The sequence below is a fragment of the Orbicella franksi genome, chromosome 10, assembly GCF_964199315.1.
Source record: "Orbicella franksi chromosome 10, jaOrbFran1.1, whole genome shotgun sequence".
In the NCBI taxonomy this organism is placed as follows: Eukaryota; Metazoa; Cnidaria; class Anthozoa; order Scleractinia; family Merulinidae; genus Orbicella; species Orbicella franksi.
This window is the reverse complement of record NC_138154.1, coordinates 17,112,979-17,130,824: the sequence shown is the minus strand read 5'-3', so window position 1 is coordinate 17,130,824 and position 17,846 is coordinate 17,112,979. Positions and strand designations below refer to the sequence as shown.

Sequence of the window (17,846 nt, the reverse complement as noted above, 5' to 3'; positions counted from 1 at the left end):
TCCCTTTGGAACACCAGTCCGTCCCCACAAGAAATCATGGCAATGCTCTAGTCATCGTTTCCTTTATTCCTTAGTCGGTCAAGTCGTTTAGTTCTACACCTATTACTATAGTCTTCACCAGTGGAACAACAGGGAATTCAAAAATGGTCGAGAGTACACAAGGAAGCTGGGGCTTTCGACACCGTGCAGACATGGAAAAGTATGTCTTACGGTTAATTAGTTGAAGAATCTATTTCTTTTGCAATTAGTCTTATCCTTTGTTTTTCTTAATTCACATACAATTGATGGCAATGTAACAACTAACCAACTACCCACGAGATAGACAGACAGCCTGGCAGGCAGGTAGGCAGGCAGACAGGCAGACAGACAGACAGACAGACAGACAGACAGACATACTGTCGAACCTCTCGATACGGACACCTCTCTAATACGGACAGTTTCCTATGTGCCGAACAACTTTCTCATACGTTTCCTCTAAAAATTCCTGTAATACGGACTCTCTCTCAAACGGACAATGGACACTAAATCTCGGCCCTAGGGAGCAAATTCATGACAAATTTAACCTCTTTATTGCGGCCACTCCGGGAACCAGGTATCGATAATTTGCAGTATGCACCATTTCCTGTCGGCGGTTACACAAACATTCACACGAATTGACACCAACACAGGAACATGTCAAAATGTCACTTTTGGGCCTGATTTTAGTTACTTGACACTCTAAACTATCAGAGGAGATTTAAAAATGGCGTCATCATAGTGATCTCCCCAATGCGGACACCTCTCTAATACGGACACTACACTCTGTCCCTTCAGTGGACGTATTAGAGAGGTTCGACTCTACGTACATATTATTGAAGCTCTCTTTACAGTCTGCTGTCCGTTATGTCCTTTAAGTTCTTGTCAAGCGTGTTCCATTGTGCAGCTTCCCTAAATGCGAACAATCTCTGCCCTGTTTTCAGTCTGAATCTTGGCAGGCTTAGATCTTCGTAGAATCTTCGCGTGAATTTTTCATTTAGGTAGTTTGGGGCCCGCCCATTTAGACACTTGTGTACCATTATGATGTAATTTAAAACATGATTAATTTGTCGGCTACGGTAAGCCGTTTAAGGGTTCTCAGACCTTCGGAAATCTGGTCATACTTTCTGAAGCCAAGACTATTCGAGTAGCAAACATGCCGACAGACCGACCGAAGACAGACAGACAGACAGAAAGACAGGCGGAAAAGACAATAATAAACAAATATCATTTTCTTCTTAGCTTGTTCGTGTTCTTTATGTGGTTCTTCCTCTTGTTCGTCATCTTGTCCTTTCTCTTATTCGTCTTCATCATCATCATCATCTTCTTCTTCTTCTTCTTCTTCTTAAGTTGTTCCCTTTGTTTGTCTGACTTAGTGACTGTCTTCTACAGACATGGGATTGGAATTATACAGTCAGATCTATGCTGGTTTCACAGTTCAACTGGTTGGGCTGTACTTCTTGTCTCGGCCATATCATCATGGTCTGCTGGCGCAGGCATCTTTGCCCATTACAAAGACATAGAAGCCAGAGAAGCGTTAGAAATTCTCCAAACGTTTCCCATTACGTCTGTCTTCTTCTTACCACGTATCTACATCGGTGCAGTAAAAGAGGACCTCAAAAGCTTCCACTTTCCAAGTTTAAGTAGTTGCATTACAACTGGTGAACCAATGAACAAAGAAGTCATGCTCAAATGGAAAGAAAAAACTGGGATTGACCTCAGAGAAGTTTACGGGCAAACAGAACTGGTTAGTTATGAATATGCGGGGGCTACAGTTGAAGCTAGAGTATGGCTGATGAGCAAAACGAACCGGTGTTTAATTTGTATTTGAAATTTAAACTTTCCTAGAATAATCACGTTTTTCATGTTAAAATTGTTTCCTGCTCCTTGACACCAGCAGGACAACATTGAAGTTAACCCGGGTAATTAACTCACTAGCCGGTTAATGACCCACGCTCTCACTACACTTTAAACACGTTGTTCAGGAAGGGTTGTCACTTCTTTCACAATGAGAAAAAAAACAACTTTGAATCGTCCATTTATTCAACAAAATGGCGAACACACACTTTCGTAAACAAGAAGTGTTAACCAAGCAATTTAATTGGACAATCACATTCATAACTAGAAATATAAATTTGACTGGACAACACAGCTTGCCGAAAGGGATATTGTTTCTGACTATGCGATAAAGAGATGTTGTTCACAAATGTAGCATACTAATATCTTTGGAATTTAAATTATTTTACGTCCTCACTCAAGGGTCCGATAACCTGCACACCAAGGAATGGGGAGCACCGAATTGGTTCCGTGGGTCCAGCATGCCATGGCGTGGATGTGGTAGTAAGTTGTGCAGTCACTTCATCTTTACATTGAGTCAATTTGAGTCTTGCGACTCAAATGTCATGCAAGTCCTTCTTACCCGTCTCTGTCTAGGAAACTGCGAGGAATGCAACACGCAGATAACGAATGCATTTACGTGAGAAGGCGCGTTTGTTGATGGAACGTTGGGCATCGTTTACCGAGTCCAGTTATAAACCTTTCCACTTTCTTTAAAATACAACACGGCCATGACATGCCGTTTGTTCAACTGAAAATTAATTTATCCAGGTCAATTGTGTTTATTACTTCTTCTCCATTTCACAGTTATTGAGTATTACTCAAACATTAGTCAGAAATTGTTTTACATTTTCCCAGTCTAACACCAGTTATTGGTATCTCAGACTTCACAGCATTAATTCCACCGCTTGCAGTATGTAAATTACTCAATCAGTTGTGTATTACTCCGCCAGTGGTTTTTTTACCTGCCTGCCGGGAGGTGCGAACATCTTGAGTACAGTCTGTGACGTATTTGCACTCGCTAAAAATGTTTTGGCACCACGTAGATTATAGGCAAAATCGGAATTTTCCACAGCCTTTTGGAACCAATACAATCGGTTGAAAGGATTTGCTACGTTTTGCAATGCCTGCTTGCGCTCTAAGAAAACGGCACGCTACTTTAATGTGCTTGAATTCGTCGATTTATGCAGTTTCAATTATGTATGCAGCTTTAGTCCTATAAATTTCACACGCGTCGTAATCTATTCCATTTCTTTTTCAGGTTATTGATGATAACAACCAAGAACTGTGTCCAGGAAAAATTGGAAAGATTGTAGTCCGTGTGAAACCTTATCGTCCTGTGGGATTGTTTAGTCGTTATGTGGTGAGTTAAACCTTACAACTGAGCCAAACAGTATTTTAAATTATGCTTTTCACCATATGACTTTTTCTTGATGACTTAGTCGCTACTAAGTGCTATTTTCTATCAACAGGACGATGCTGAAAAAACAGCAGCTCGTTTTTCAGGAGACTTCTACATCACAGGTTGGTGAATTCATTTCCCGTTCATCTTTAGGGTTGACGTCTGTGGAATAAACAATGTTGGGTCAATATTCAGTTGACATACATTGGTTAACTTGTATGATCTGACCATAACTTTAGATAATCCTAGTCATAAACTTCTATCCTATAAATGGTCAGGTGATCTTGGCTATAAAGACGAAGACGGTTACTTCTGGATTGTAGGACGAACCGATGACATCATCTTTGTTAACGGGTAAGAAAAAAAAGTACTGATTAGCCGATAGTACGAGGTTTTTTCCTGCAAATAGACCGACATCGAACGTAAGGAGTAAATATGAACATTTATAATATACTTTGTCCTTTATAGTTTAACTTTAAAAGCTACCAATTGACCCTTTTCATAAATGGCTGCCAATTTAAAATTCTTTTGTATGCATTTAAATTAGCCGCACAAAACTTGTTTGGGAGTAAAATTCTTTTGAATTATCAACTCAAAAACGAGGTTAGTCAGGCCAATTTTAATACTTACAAAAGAATTTATAATTGGCAGCCATTTATGAAAAAGGTCTATAACTTATCCATTTACTTATCTACTTCCAATACGGACCATATTAAATTGGTAGAGACTTCATCTAGGAAGCCATTTGCATTGCACATCTAAGCGTTTGTTTTGCTGCTACAACTTCTTGTTTTAGATTGCTTATAATTTGACAGGTTAGTAATGCAGATTACACTCTGTCACAGCTTTATACGATACAAAAATAAGATGTGACTTACGCAAAAACATTTCGGTCGTTATTATCGCCTGCAAAAACAACTTATCTTGGAGAGGAAGCGCCTGGAGGTTATTTTCACGGCTGTCTTTAGAATGTGAGCCCTTTCCAAAGCAAGCTCGCGAAATGGGACAACAAGAATGTGCCTGTGAGCATTGGATCACGTGACCTGCCTCTGGCCAGAGACACTCACTGAGTGAGCGAGCGAGCGAGCGAGCGAGCGAGCGAGCGAGCGAGTGAGCGAGTGAGCGAGTGAGCGACCGACCGACCGAATGAAAGACTTTATTTCAAAGACTTTATTCTCTTTCAGCGTCAATATAAATCCATACATTGTCGAGGAATGTCTAATTTCACACCAAGCAGTTTTGGAGTGTGCTGTGGTCAGCGGTCCTGACCCACTTGGACAGGTCAGGAATAGTTGTTGTTCGAGTAAAAATGATGATAATTCGCTTCAAAGTTCCAGTACATCAAGGATTATAAACGTTCAGTTCGAGAGGGATTCATTGCAAGAAGCCTTTTGAAACCAGATCATGACATATAGCAAATACCTATCATTTCGACGGTAGAGAATTATTTGGAGCTAAAATTAACCAATAAGAAGAATCTATACTGGAATCAAGGCTAAAAGACATTTCGTCTGACAAGCTAATTTGATTCCCAAAGAGGCGAAAAAGTACTCTTTGGCATTTCTTCACGCTTCCTGGAACTGATTTTCCTCAGGTTGTCTGAGAAAGAAAGCTTGTTTTGGGAACGGGAGGGAGCGTGGCCGAGTGGTTAGAGCGCCGAATTTGAAATCCGTAGGTCCCGGGTTCAAATCCCGTTCTGACCGCTAGTGATGTTGTTCTCGATAGCCCCGAGTTCAATTTCTCGACTACGCTTGTAACTAGCCAACTGGTCTGCCTCCCGCCAGTTGGGATTCTTAACCTAGTTATGTTTATTTGAATATTTATTTATCATTGTTTGTTTACATTGGTCCCGAAAATCCCCGATGGGGAGTGGCCAATTACGTATACATTTTTTTTTTTTACATGATCTAATTCTCTTCATTCTGCAGACGTCAGTGAAAGCATTTGTCGTGTTGTCCAGTGATTTTAAGAACAAAGAACAAGATGAGATGATAAAGGAACTGCAAGATTACGTGACAAAGAAGACAGGAGCCTGGATGAGCCCAAGGAAGGTCAGTTATGTTTAACTGCAAACTCTTTGTTTATTTACTTACAGTTTCCCCAGTTAGCGCAACAGTGCTTGGTACATTTGACACTTACATAAAGTTGTTTACTTATATTTATCATTTTGACTCTCAAAGTTTGCTCACGTCCTTTCTTAAAGCCCAAACTGGAACCATCAATCAACTGTCAAAATCACCATCTAGAAATAGATATACTCACGTACACGTAAAACACTGGCCTAGCACGGACACTAGCTCAATGACATATATGGAAGAACAAACACCAACATTAATTGTCCTTTTATTTCTTTCCAGATAGAATTTGTGGATGCCTTTCCTACTACGCTAACTGGCAAGGTCAATCGAAACCACCTTAAACAAAAGGAGTGGAACCAGTAATCGCATGGGAACGGAATCAAGCGCTATTAGGATGCTTAGATTTCGACGTTGCAAACAAAAACTTTTAATACCGAGAAAGAAACTCACTTCATCTAACTACTAGTTTTCGTCCCCAGAGCCACCCGTTCTTCTCAGCCGGCGGGACCTTGACACGAGTGAAATGTGGCTCTGGAGACACAGGCTTGATTGGCTAGATTCTTAGAATACGATTTTTGTTAATTCAATATTCAGAAATGATCTTTTTGTAGCTTGATCAGAAACTGAATCGCTTTTGCTAATAAGGCAAATATCCCCTACACCCGCCTCCATCCTTACATATTGAATTGCTGAAGGGAGAGAAAATTAAATGTAAAATTTAATTTTTTAGAAATTTTTCCGAGACACTATGGACCTTTATTACATATTTTGAAAAGTGTTCAGAATTTTTCAATTTAACAGCAAATCGCAAAAATATTGAAGATCCGATACCAGGATTCATTATAAAAGAGGTAAAAAACGTTCTCTGGTAAAATTGTTCAAAGTTGTGAACTTTCAACAGCCAGTCTGCTGTCTTCGACGGACAAAAATGAAATGATAAAATAGACCTAAAAATTTTTTTGAATATAACAAGCGAATGGCATATATTAAATAGAATATAAATAGAATGTTATATTGTCCCGGCAGAGGGCACGAATTGTTGTCGGCCTCGGCCGTTTTCGCTGTGTGCCAGGATTCCAGCGTCTTTCTAATGCGGCTGTTGCCCTTGTCAATTATCTCAGCATTGTTAAAGTCGATGGTATGATCAAAGGTCCAGGCATGTTTCGCTACATTGGAGCCTTTAGCACATTGTTTAGTATTTCTGATATGTTCTTTTCGCCTTGTACTAAACGATCTTTTTGTCTCACCGATGTAACTCCAGGGACAAGACACACAAGGGATTTTGTGAACAACATTACACTGGTCGTCGACCCGAGGTCGAAACTTGGGAACAGGGAACTCTTGTTGTAGTGTTTTGATTGGTTTGTTGGTTACTCGAATATCATGACTTTTGAGAATTCTTAGAAAGAGGCTCGGTAATACCTTTGATGTAGTGAAGGACCGCGAAGCTCTGACTATTCGTTGGGTCAGCCCAACTGAAGAACATTCATTATATATATGTTATTTGCCGGCTGGGAGGTCCGTATAGTGAAAAACTGTGACCGAGGTCTTGAAAATGCTGCCCGAGGCCGCAGGCCGAGGGAAGCATTTTCAAGCCCGAGCAAATAACATGTTTATTTTTTTGCTGCAGTAAATTGGTTTTACAGAGTACATATGGGTTTGTTTACGCAGCTCTTGTCATTGAATCCGCTTGTGCGCCATCTACTAACGGTTTGTAAAAAAAATCTTGGCAACGAGCGAGTAACTCAGATAATAGACAAACAAAGATGTATTAAAGAACAGATTTTTTTCTAACTACTTTTTGTTAGTTGCATTTATTTTACCAGGTAAGTTCTTCAAAATTAATTTTGCGGTGTGAAATTTCGTGCGAAGTTTGAAGTTTTACTACAAAAACAATTTCTGTCAGTCGTTGCTTTTAAAATCACTTGAAATCAGACTTTTCTACCGTAAATTGAATAGCAGAAAGCGAGGAAATTCGTTAAGTGTATTCCATAGAAATTCTCCTAAATACAGCAACGATTTAGAGAGGGAAACTCGACTGAAATTGACTCAAATTTTACGGCGAGAGAAACACAGGATTACAGCGCCAAGCTACAAACAACCAAGCAAACTCTCACAACTTCAAAACACTCAATTGAATTTACTTACAGTGACTTTCCTTGCCACTTTAAAGTGAACAGAGATAAACTTGCGTTGACTAATTGTCGATGGATGTGTAAAAAAGGCAAAAGATTGACGATTACCGCTAACTTTTAGGAGCGAAATTTAGGCAGCGGGGAAAAAATCCGGCCCGTGGGCCGTATCGTGAAAAGCTGGACCGCTCACGTGCGGATGATTAGCCAATCAAATTCGAGGATTTAGGATTCCGGCCCGCTCATATGCTTGAGAAGAAAATAAAACATTTTATCTTCAGTCTTAAAGACTAAACAGCTATTTTAGATCTTCTTGAATGAAAATATGCCAATAGGTTTTGACAAGAGAAGATGAGGTCATTTTCATGGTGGTGTCCCTTTACATTCATCCAGTAAGTTGATTGCAAAGCGCACAGAGTGGGCGTAGACAATGGAAAGCAAAAGGGTCATCAGGATAACAGACAGTTAGACATTGTTCCTTACAAACCACATTGACGTCTTGTTCTTATAAGAGATTTTATCATATATTGCGTATTAAACTGGCTTAACCAATCCGAATCGCTTCCCAGATTGTTTGTAGTGTTGTTTTATTATAGCGGACTTTTGTTTCTGGAAATTGATTTAGCTTGGAACGGAAGGATCTTTTTCTTCGAGTATAGCAAAAACACTATTATTGTTCAGTAAAATGTTGCGTATAAATAATGCTAGCACAAGTGAAGTGCAGCCTTCATTTCGCTTCCAGATGAAAGTTTCAAATCTGGGAATTTTTTTTGCACGTAGATCATCTAGAGTAAAGCAGTAACTGGCAAAGTGATAAAATTTCCTCCTTTTTCTTCACTGCTTAATAAAAATAGTGCGAAACGTCGTGGGAACTTTGTACTCTTCAAAAGCTGAAAAAAACACCATTCCTTTCCGGACGTAAACTCTACGAAAATTAATGAAAAACTTCGAGCAGCCGTGAGTTGAAACGAAACATTGAGCTTTCTGGTAGGTCTCTGGTATGTAACAACGGAGTACATGCTGTTTAATAGATAGCAAACCAAATGTATTAAAGTTTGCGTCTTTTTCATTATCAATAAGTACAGCAAAGTAAGATATTTTCAACAAAAACCAGCTGTTGCAATGAATATTGTGTCCATGAACGGGTCGATTGTCGCTTTCTCCCTTTATTTTCCTCAAATTTCTTAAGTATTAGGTCAATCATAGAAATGTAGATTTTTATCGATGAAAACATCCACGTACTTAATTGTGTTGAGCAATATATACTCGTGCACAAATTCTTCTGAACAACAGCAGCACAATCGCTGCAAAGAGTCTGTCAGCCTAGCCAAGATGAATCTCACCGAAGACAGCAACACAACACTTACCTGTGCTTTTGACTTTCTCCCTCTCAACCCAACAAATGTTTCACCAGGTGTGTTTGCTACTTTCATCGTCAAAACTATCATGAATGTTTTCACCTGTCCGTTTACCATTGTGTTAAATATTTTGGTGATGATTGCGGTGAAAACAAAACGACAGCTTCGCATCAAATCTAACATCGCTCTCTGCTTTTTAGCCACAACTGACTTCATTGTGGGACTAGTTCTTCAACCTCTACAAATCGCAACCTTTGGTTTGGTGCTTAAAGGCGGTAAGACTTCAAACGTGCTATGTACTCTGATCGTCGCAGCTAGGACCGTGAGCGTTACGTGCACTTTGGCATCGCTCTATCACTTGTTCGTGATGAGCGGGGAACGTTATTTGGCGATAAAACACTCCCTCGCATACGAGACGAGTCTGGTAACTGAAGCGTGCATCATGATGGCCTCCGGTCTGTCATGGGTTGGTGCACTGATCATCTTTCCCATTGACTTCATATCTGAAGCTAACAGACAATTTATGTCAGCATTAACAGTATTCGTGACACTTTTCGTTTTCATCCCCGCAATGATATATTTTCATGTTACTGTACATAAAGAAGTTCGCCGAAACAAGAAACAAATTATTACTAATCAAGTTTCCTTGGAAGCGAAGGCAAAGTTGCTTAAAAATAGGAAATCCTTTTATACAACACCTATCATTCTCCTTACAGTTTTTGTGTGTTATATTCCAACAAATATTTGGATTGTCATTCTTGCAGCCTCGAAGAACACAATCCCTGTAAATGTAAGACATGTCGTCTTTAATGTCACTTCTTCATTACTCGAGCTAAATTCCTTGTTTAATCCGTTGATTTATGCTGTTAGAATAAGATGCTTTCGCGTCGCTTTCATTCAGTTGCTGTCGAGAAAAACTCTTTCAAAAGCTCAGGAGGTTGAAAAAAGACTTTTTGGTTCAAAACAAAGTGGAGCTGGAGCCATAACTAACATAACTAACCAACAACAAAACAAAACTAACGGAGAAGACGAGGTGAAAGAAGCAACTTTAAAAAATGTGCAAGAAACGCACTTCAACGGCGGAACACAACGTTAACCCAGAGTCCGTGCAGCAACGTTTTGAGTAGGGAACCAAGTGGGCATGCCCAGAATCATAAACTTCCAGCACTTAACAAGGAGTGTTTTAACTGTACAAGAATGGACATTAACAAAAAAAATTGTCAGTTTAAGTGTAAATAAATGTTGTTGTTTTAAAATATAGACATTTACAATCCAGCCTTTAAGGTTGACTTTGAAATCCTGCTTTATGCAAGAAATTTACTCAGCATTCTCAGCATAAAGGTTCACTTTAAAATCCTGCTTTATGCAAGAAATTTACTCTACATAAACATTTAGTAGACTTTGGATCTAACAATTTTCTCCCAACATAATTCATCTTAACACCGGATAAATACACACATTAACAACCTTTCTCCCCAACCGACATAACCCGATTATTTAATTAACAGCCCGTTGCCGTGGCTAAGGAAGGCGGAAATTTGACACTATATGGGAGGGATAAGAGAGGATTTAGCAAAATTTCCGCGTTTTTACCTTGATCGAAATCACGGTAGAAATCTTGGAGATCGAGACGTTAATAAGGGAAAACCCTGTTTGTTTGTGGGTTCCTGGCTGGAGAAAAAGGGCCTGAAAAACCTCTGTGTTGCGTTGCAAGGTAAGATATACCGCTTTGATTCTATTTTCTGTGTCAAGGAAGGGTAGAATAATATATATCCAAATCACGTTAATTTCTGTTTTACTAGATTTTTTTCTCCAAGTATTTCCTACGGGAAGGGGCATATGAAGACCAATTTTTGCCCAGGGGATGGGAATTTGACAAACCGAAAATTCAAAATATCTACTGCCCGGGGGGTTGCCCACAGGAGGAAGTTGAAAATTCGAATTAACCGGTACATTACAGAGTAAAATGAATTATTTTTATATGCATATGTTCTAAATTCTATTGAGGTGGGGTCATAAGGGTAGAATTTGAGAAAAACGTGATTTAACCTACTAGTGCCCAGTCTCTCCTTAGGTACCCGGTCGTTCATTTTGGCCATTTGTTGACGTTTAATTCTTCAAATTTCGCATAGAATGGTAAAAGACTTAAGTAAACAGTAAATAGGCAAAGGATTAACATCTTGGAACATTTTTCAAAATAATTAGAAGTTGGGCTGTTATAATCCATCAAAACTGTAGTAAGCCACCTTGTTGTGACTTGAAACTGCAGTGAATGGATCTTTAAAGTTGCACACATGGTTATTAAAATAGCTAATAATTAACGTGGAAGGCACAAACTACTTCTTTTAGTGCTATTTAGAAGTTTTGAGTTTAGCACATTGAATTACAACCGACCTGGAATAACAAAGGATTTTGCTCTCTCCAGTCACTCCCATGTGCATTTTTTTTTTTTTCCATTCTGTGTCATTCCCTTCAATTCTCTTCACTCTATAGGGGTCATACCTTCAGTTAAGTTTACTTACGTTTAAATATCCGTTTGTTTGCTTTTTTCAATTTTTTCCAGCCAGAACTTAAGGTGATTCCTCACATTTACATTGCGCATCCTTACTGCGCATAATTTATGGCGTCATTCGCGCGCGCTCGTGTACGCGCATGTTGAAAACATGGCGGATTTGCCTTGATATTGAGTTCCGTCAGTTGAAAAATGGCTATAGCTCACTAACGAGCTCGGGCACCCCAATTTTTTTTTTCAGTCATTTTAATCAACTAATCATTAGCTTTGCGTGAGAAAAGACTGATCTGATTTCTATTGTTGAAAATTGAAAAAATAAGGAAAATAGCAGCTGCACTGTAGTCTTTTCTATTTTGCAGTTTGATAGCCGTGGCAAGCAATTTGGTTCCAATATTTTAACGAGGATTCAGCTGTCCGTCAAAATCAAACTTAAAAAGTTTATCTGCGTCCGACACAAGTATTGACTGTAGTTTGAGGCGTGTTTTCATGAGTCTGGACTCATGTAATGAGCATTAAATAATGCTAAAATGGGACATTTTTACTGTCTCACTGCTCCTTGACGAGCATGGACAAGCCCCCTTGTTTATTCTATAATTAAAGTTCTCATACGATAAATATTCAGTGGACAAAGTTTGAACAGAAATCTATTGGCAGTTTTATTTCAGGGGAATAACCTTAAGAAAACGTACTTTAACGTCATCGCTTCGGCATGCATTGCGTGCCGAATGTTTTTTACTTGGTGTTACTTGGTGTCGTCTTCATTAGAGCTGTAACAAACACTGCTAATAGATGACCATAGCATGTTATTTTCTCACCGAGATGACGTTTTGATCGTGAACCTTTGTCAGTGAAAGCTAGTGAAACACGAGTTGTTCACCACTTACCCGAAAATTCCGGAAATTTCGGTCAGAATGTGAATGGCTCGACCGACCAAGGTAATATCTAGCATGTAAAGACCGTTTCAGAGCCTCACTTGTGTTGTTAACGCCAACGGTGTAACGCTTTTCGCTTTATGTTGTATTGAAAGTGAAATTATCCTCTTAATTTCGCTGCTTTAATTAAAAGTTTATTGTGAAGAATGACAATGTTTTGTTTGTCAAAAGGGTTTTACATTCGAACCATTTACATTCTGACTGAAATTTCCGGAATGAATTGAATGGAAGGGAAAGTTTGTTACAGCTCTAATAAAGATGACAACACGGACGACATCAAGTAAAAAATATACGGCACGCAATGCATGCAGAAGCGATGACGTTAAACTACCGGAAAATGCGCAATAAGCGGAGCGCCTTGACAGGTTTTCCAAAATTTCCAACCAAAATATCCGAGTGGAAAATTTGCTTACCATTTGCAATTCTTGGAATTATGATCACGTTTAACCCATCCTTGTCCCTTTTGGTAAATTGTTTATTTTTTTTTTTTTTAGTAAATGGTAAATGGCAATCCGAACGGAACTTACCATCAGGTATTTTTGCTTACCATTTGCACAAACCTTTTAAGAACCGATTTCTCCGTGTAAATGGTAAACAACCGTGTTCTCCGGCTGTGGTCATTTGATCAAGTGACGAATCTCTAATCAGTAGGTCACTGTACCCCAATCATCTTTTTTTTTGTTTGTATCTAGCTGTATTTATGAAATCACAAATCATTCTCTTTCAGTGACAATATAAATTCTTACCTTGTTGAAGAATGTCTGATTTCACACCCAGCGGTTTTGGACTGTACTGTGGTCAGCAGTCCTGACCCACTTGGACAGGTCAGGAAGACCGAGTCATTGTTTGAAATGATACTTGATAATACTGTTATAGTGATCGAGATGTTTTATTTTGACTATTCAGCAACTGGAATAGTTCTATGAGCCCGCGTAGTGTACAGCGGTCGCGTGCATTACCATGTGCTCTTATCAATACAATCTTTGTCGTTGGATCCGCCATATTGTATGCGTGTGTGTTGTGTGTGTGTCTATGAACTCTTCTAACCCGAAAACATAACATATCTGGCGACGAGGAAGGGATAATGCCAGGCTTAGGTAAAATAGAGGAGTTCGATCCAGCCTCCACCCATATCAATCGTTATTTGGAGCGTTTGGAGCAGTATTTTATCGCGAACGGTGTTCCAGCGGATTCAAGCGAACGATTCAAACGCAAAGCAATTCTGATATTTGTCATCGGTTCCAAAGCTTTCGACGTCCTTTCGGACCTGTGCTCAGCAGAAGCTCCTTCGGAGAAAACTTATGGTGATCTTGCAACCATTCTCAAAGGCCATTTCGATCCGAAGAAACTTCTAATCGCCGAACGATACCGATTTCACAATTGCATTCAACGCGAAGAAGAGAGCGCCTCCACTTTCGTCGCCAACCTCAAACGCCTCGCTTCTACCTGCAACTTCGACCTGCAACTTCGATTGCGTCCAATCTTGAGATTGCCCCACCAGCAACCGCTGGCCGAGCTGGGAAGTCTGGGTTCTAGATTACACTGCGCCGCTAAGCAAATAGCACATCAAAGATGCTATGGATCCCAGACGCCTGTTGAAATGGCTTTTCTTTCAAGCACGGACCGTTGAATTCATTGACGGTTTTAAAAAAAATGATCACGTGATGACGATTTTTCTGAGCGAGTAATGAGTGAATCTTTCCTACCGTCGGGGAAGGTGCTTCACAGTTTGTTTGAGAGTTTGTTGAGTCTCGCACTTCCTAGCAAGATACAATTCAACACATGTTACAGACAAGAGTTCCAGATGTTTTTTTTTTCTTCCGCTAGTACGATAAAGAAACATATGGATCTAAGACAAGCATGAAGCATTTATTCTGAAATCAGGGCTTAAAGATACTTTTTTCGTCTACCAAATTAATTTGAGTCCAAAAGGGGCGAAGACGTATTGTCTCTAAACTCGCTCTTTGCGCTTTACCGTCATAAGTTTACTCAAGTTGTCTGAGAAAGAAAACTTGTTTTGGGAACGCGGTATTCACGATCTAATTCTGTGCATTCCGCAGGCGTCCGTGAAAGCATTTGTCGTGTTGTCCAGTGATTTTAAGAACAAAGAACAAGATGAGATGATAAAGGAGCTGCAAGATAACTTGGCAAAGAGTATGGCATCCTGGACGAGCCCAAAGAAGGTTAGAAGTTATTTTGTGAGAACTTCGTTGGTCACGTCAGCGTGTTTTGTATATCAATACATGCAATTTATACTGACTTTAGCAATGGGGAGGCGCGGTGGCCTCATGGTTAATGCGCTCGTCTCCGGATCGAGCGGTCTGGGTTCGAGCCCTGGCCGGGGACATTGTGTTGTGTACTTGGGAAAGACACGTTAATCTCACAGTGCCTCTCTCTACCCAGGTGCATAAATGGCTACCGGCGAACTTAATACTGGGGGTAACCCTGCGATGGACTAGCGTCCCATCCAGGGGGTAGTAGAAATATTCCTAGTCGCTTCTTGCTACAGAACCGGGATAAGCTCCGGCCTGATGGGCCACTTGACTGGTATACAGACTTGACCTTACCTTACCGTTTGTATATCAGTGAGAAACAGCAAATGCGACACGAGTCAATTTGCAAGAAATGGGTCCAGCTGAACGCTATGCAGGAAAGCAGGAAATGTAGGTTTTCAGTTCTGTCAGAATAACTTTCTGCAAGTGATCCAAGGGTGAAATCAACGACTTTAAGGATATTTAACAAAATAAAATCTCCGAGTGATTTAAAGAGTGAAGTGCCTGGTAACATTAATAGTAGAGGAGCAAAAGAAATCAATTACTTGGAGGCTTGGAAACCTAGTTAAGTCTAAACCAGTCACTAAATAAATGTTTGAGTCTCTTCCCCCTTCGCACTATGGTGGGGCGTTATGGATTTGTTGTTTTTGAAATTAACTGAATACATATTGAGGAAAAAGCTTACAGCTTGAATGACTACATTAAAAAATGTCATGCATGGAGGAACCAACACTAACATTGCCCTGTTTATTTTTTTCCAGAGAGAATTTGTGGATGCATTTCCCTCTATACTAACTGGCAAGGTCAACCGACACGAACTGAAACAAAAGGAGTGGAATCAGTTTAATAAATAAGGAACAAAATATTGCATGGGAAAAACGCTGAACCCTGTCAGGATGATTAGATTTAAGCGTAGTTACAAAAGCTCTTAATTAATACCACGAAAATTAACTATTAAAAATAACTTGTTGTTGATTCCCACGCGATTCTCAACCTCTTTAAACTTCTTTAAAAGTCTACTTTAGCGTCAGGTGAAAGAGAAACAATGATCAAATGATTCAAAGTTTAGTAATTAATGTTTGACAATTACTTTCTTATCAACAGATTACGTCGTTTACATAAAATCGATCATAAATTTGTTAAAGATAGCATACACTGAGTCCGAAATTTCGGTCTAACTACGACTAACCTAAGGGAGATCAGCGTAATGTTCGTTCAAAAAGTCTTACAATGAAGTTAGTTCTTTTACGTCTATATAAAATAAAATTACTCAACAAATCATAATTTTTGTTGTTTCGAGTAAATGACTATGTCAAATGCAACGCACATACGGCTATAACAAATTCTGTTTCTATGGCAACTCACTCTTTTCCAGTCCCCTCCAACCTACCTGGCATGTGACATATAGTTATTTACTCAGGAGTCTATTTACTCATTCTTACTGAAGATGAAGAAAATCTCTATAAAAAACTATTACCCACTGTAATTGTACCGGTCACCCGAATCGCCGTTTATTGGTAGAAAAATATACGCGCACAAAAACAGATCTTCTTGTAATACGTTGTCACAGGCAAATTGTCATTGACCTAGCTGACAATGTATTTTAACCATGCGATCGTAGAGCCTAAATTCTATTTAAAAGTAGCTCTGAGTTCTCTCAAATGTGAGTTGTCAGGCGAACAACTGACCCCTTCCCCTATCCAAAATATTTTTGTAATTTTCATTGGCCCAGAGCTCTAATTCGTAACCGTTGATGCTAATCGTGTACTATTAGTGTAAGCTTCACGACCGGGCAAAAAGTTTTGTGAACGCGGAAAACGCAGCTCTAGTGGTGAAGCGGAGAAGGCTTGCAAAATATGGTTTCATAGGAAAACAAGCCTTACCATCTGTCCCCGTTTCGAAATTTTCGAAATTTTTAGTTAAATGGTAAACGCCTTTACTCAGTCGAAGAACTCACTAGCCTGGAGCTCAAAGAAATGTTAGTCGATGAAGAATAGAGTCTCTAAGAGAATCAGAGAAAAGATCGATGGTTGCCCTGAAATCGTCGCTTAAAAGATCAGATCACGAAAACAGTGTCCGAAAAGTTCGTCAAACTCTGTGCCGAAAGAAAAAAGGCAGAGGAACAAGGCTAGGAAATAGCGGCGCGTTATCGCCGCGATTAAAGATCATCGTGACTTAGAATGAGACACTTGAAATATTCCCTCGAAGTTTCTAGTATTCCGCACCGCGATATAAGATATTTTATCAATGAATGTTCGTAGGGTTAGAGATCAAACCAAACGAAGAAGTATTTTTTTTCGTCCCAGAAAGGCTATAAATATAATTATATTGTCAGTCCCACGCAAGTGTGTGCACGATTACTTATCAATTATTATAAACGGTCCAGATTAATTCTCAATTTAGAGTGAGCACAGTCACTGTATTTTGAGTTATTTTGGCCACGTACAAAATTACCTTTAAATTTTAGGAAACCTGAAAATAATATTTTACTACGATAAAAAAAAAAAAAAACACTAAAGAGATAATAATAAGCCATAGCGAAACAAGGATGGTTAACGATGGAAAAGATTGACAAGTCGGATTATAAACGACAAACTTGAAAAATTTAGGTTAACTTTTTCCAGACGCTCAAACCGTGACGTAGCTCCTTTACCAATGAAATATGGAGAGGTTCGATGCAACATAATTAATAAGTAATACGACTAAATCCCAGTCCAATTTGGAATTTCATCCAATTATTTCCAAATTGGACCGCATGTAGTCCTACATACACTACTAAAGAAAATCTTGTGGATAAGAGCGCTTCTTATTTCAGTAATTGGATTGACAAAGTTGTTCTTGTTTGTTCTATCTCTCGCTCTGGGAATTTTTTGAAAAATTCTCGCGTAACCTAAATTCCTCTAATATTACCAATGCCATATCGAGTGAATTGCTGTTAAACGGAAGACCAATAGATTCGTTAATAAAGTTTATTATCGTTTGTCACACGATGTAGTCACTTGAGATGTAGATCGCGACGTTTCGACTGCTTACTGCTAGTCTTCTTCAGGCGATAAGGTCGACTGATTGCACGGTATCATTTATATCACAAAGGTCGGCTGTGATTGGTGCATTTCGATCCTCCTATTGTTCCATTGTTCCGGCGAGTAGCTGTTCCCTCAGTGGTCCGCTGTTGTACCGTGCTCCTGTTGTTGTGCTTCTTGATCGTGGGTATCCATGCTTCAGGAATTTCAATTCCACTATCCCTGTTGATGTCTTATGTGAATAGCTTCCTTGACCCTACGTGTGTACCAGTGAGGATCTCGATC

At 39.4% G+C, this 17,846-nt stretch overlaps 3 protein-coding genes across 5 annotated transcripts; all 3 read left to right on the top strand.

Moving 5' to 3' along the window:
• Nucleotides 1-118: 118 nt before the first annotated feature.
• LOC145499742 (acyl-coenzyme A synthetase ACSM4, mitochondrial-like) lies at nucleotides 119-7,077 on the top strand. 3 transcript variants are annotated; one of them, XM_081479267.1, is made up of 9 exons: nucleotides 119-199; nucleotides 1,408-1,762; nucleotides 2,275-2,355; nucleotides 3,113-3,214; nucleotides 3,324-3,375; nucleotides 3,532-3,607; nucleotides 4,438-4,534; nucleotides 5,182-5,304; nucleotides 5,611-7,077. In XM_081479267.1, the coding sequence occupies exons 1-9, from the start codon at nucleotides 144-146 to the stop codon at nucleotides 5,692-5,694; spliced, it is 1,026 nt and encodes a 341-aa protein (XP_081335393.1). In that variant the 5' UTR covers nucleotides 119-143; the 3' UTR covers nucleotides 5,695-7,077. The 3 variants fall into 3 exon arrangements, with proteins under 3 accessions (XP_081335393.1, XP_081335391.1, XP_081335390.1); XM_081479265.1 differs by lacking the exon at nucleotides 119-199 and having other exon boundaries at nucleotides 1,172-1,762; nucleotides 5,615-7,077; XM_081479264.1 differs by lacking the exon at nucleotides 119-199 and having other exon boundaries at nucleotides 1,172-1,762.
• A 1,544-nt stretch (nucleotides 7,078-8,621) lies between these two features.
• On the top strand, nucleotides 8,622-11,244 carry LOC145500745 (5-hydroxytryptamine receptor 1E-like). The gene is made up of 2 exons (XM_081480267.1): nucleotides 8,622-9,287; nucleotides 10,896-11,244. The coding sequence occupies exons 1-2, from the start codon at nucleotides 8,688-8,690 to the stop codon at nucleotides 10,932-10,934; spliced, it is 639 nt and encodes a 212-aa protein (XP_081336393.1). The 5' UTR covers nucleotides 8,622-8,687; the 3' UTR covers nucleotides 10,935-11,244.
• Nucleotides 11,245-12,489: 1,245 nt separating this feature from the next.
• LOC145501689 (acyl-coenzyme A synthetase ACSM3, mitochondrial-like) lies at nucleotides 12,490-15,658 on the top strand. The gene is made up of 4 exons (XM_081481104.1): nucleotides 12,490-12,545; nucleotides 12,993-13,089; nucleotides 14,326-14,448; nucleotides 15,300-15,658. The coding sequence occupies exons 1-4, from the start codon at nucleotides 12,490-12,492 to the stop codon at nucleotides 15,390-15,392; spliced, it is 369 nt and encodes a 122-aa protein (XP_081337230.1). The 3' UTR covers nucleotides 15,393-15,658.
• The last annotated feature ends 2,188 nt before the right edge of the window (nucleotides 15,659-17,846 follow it).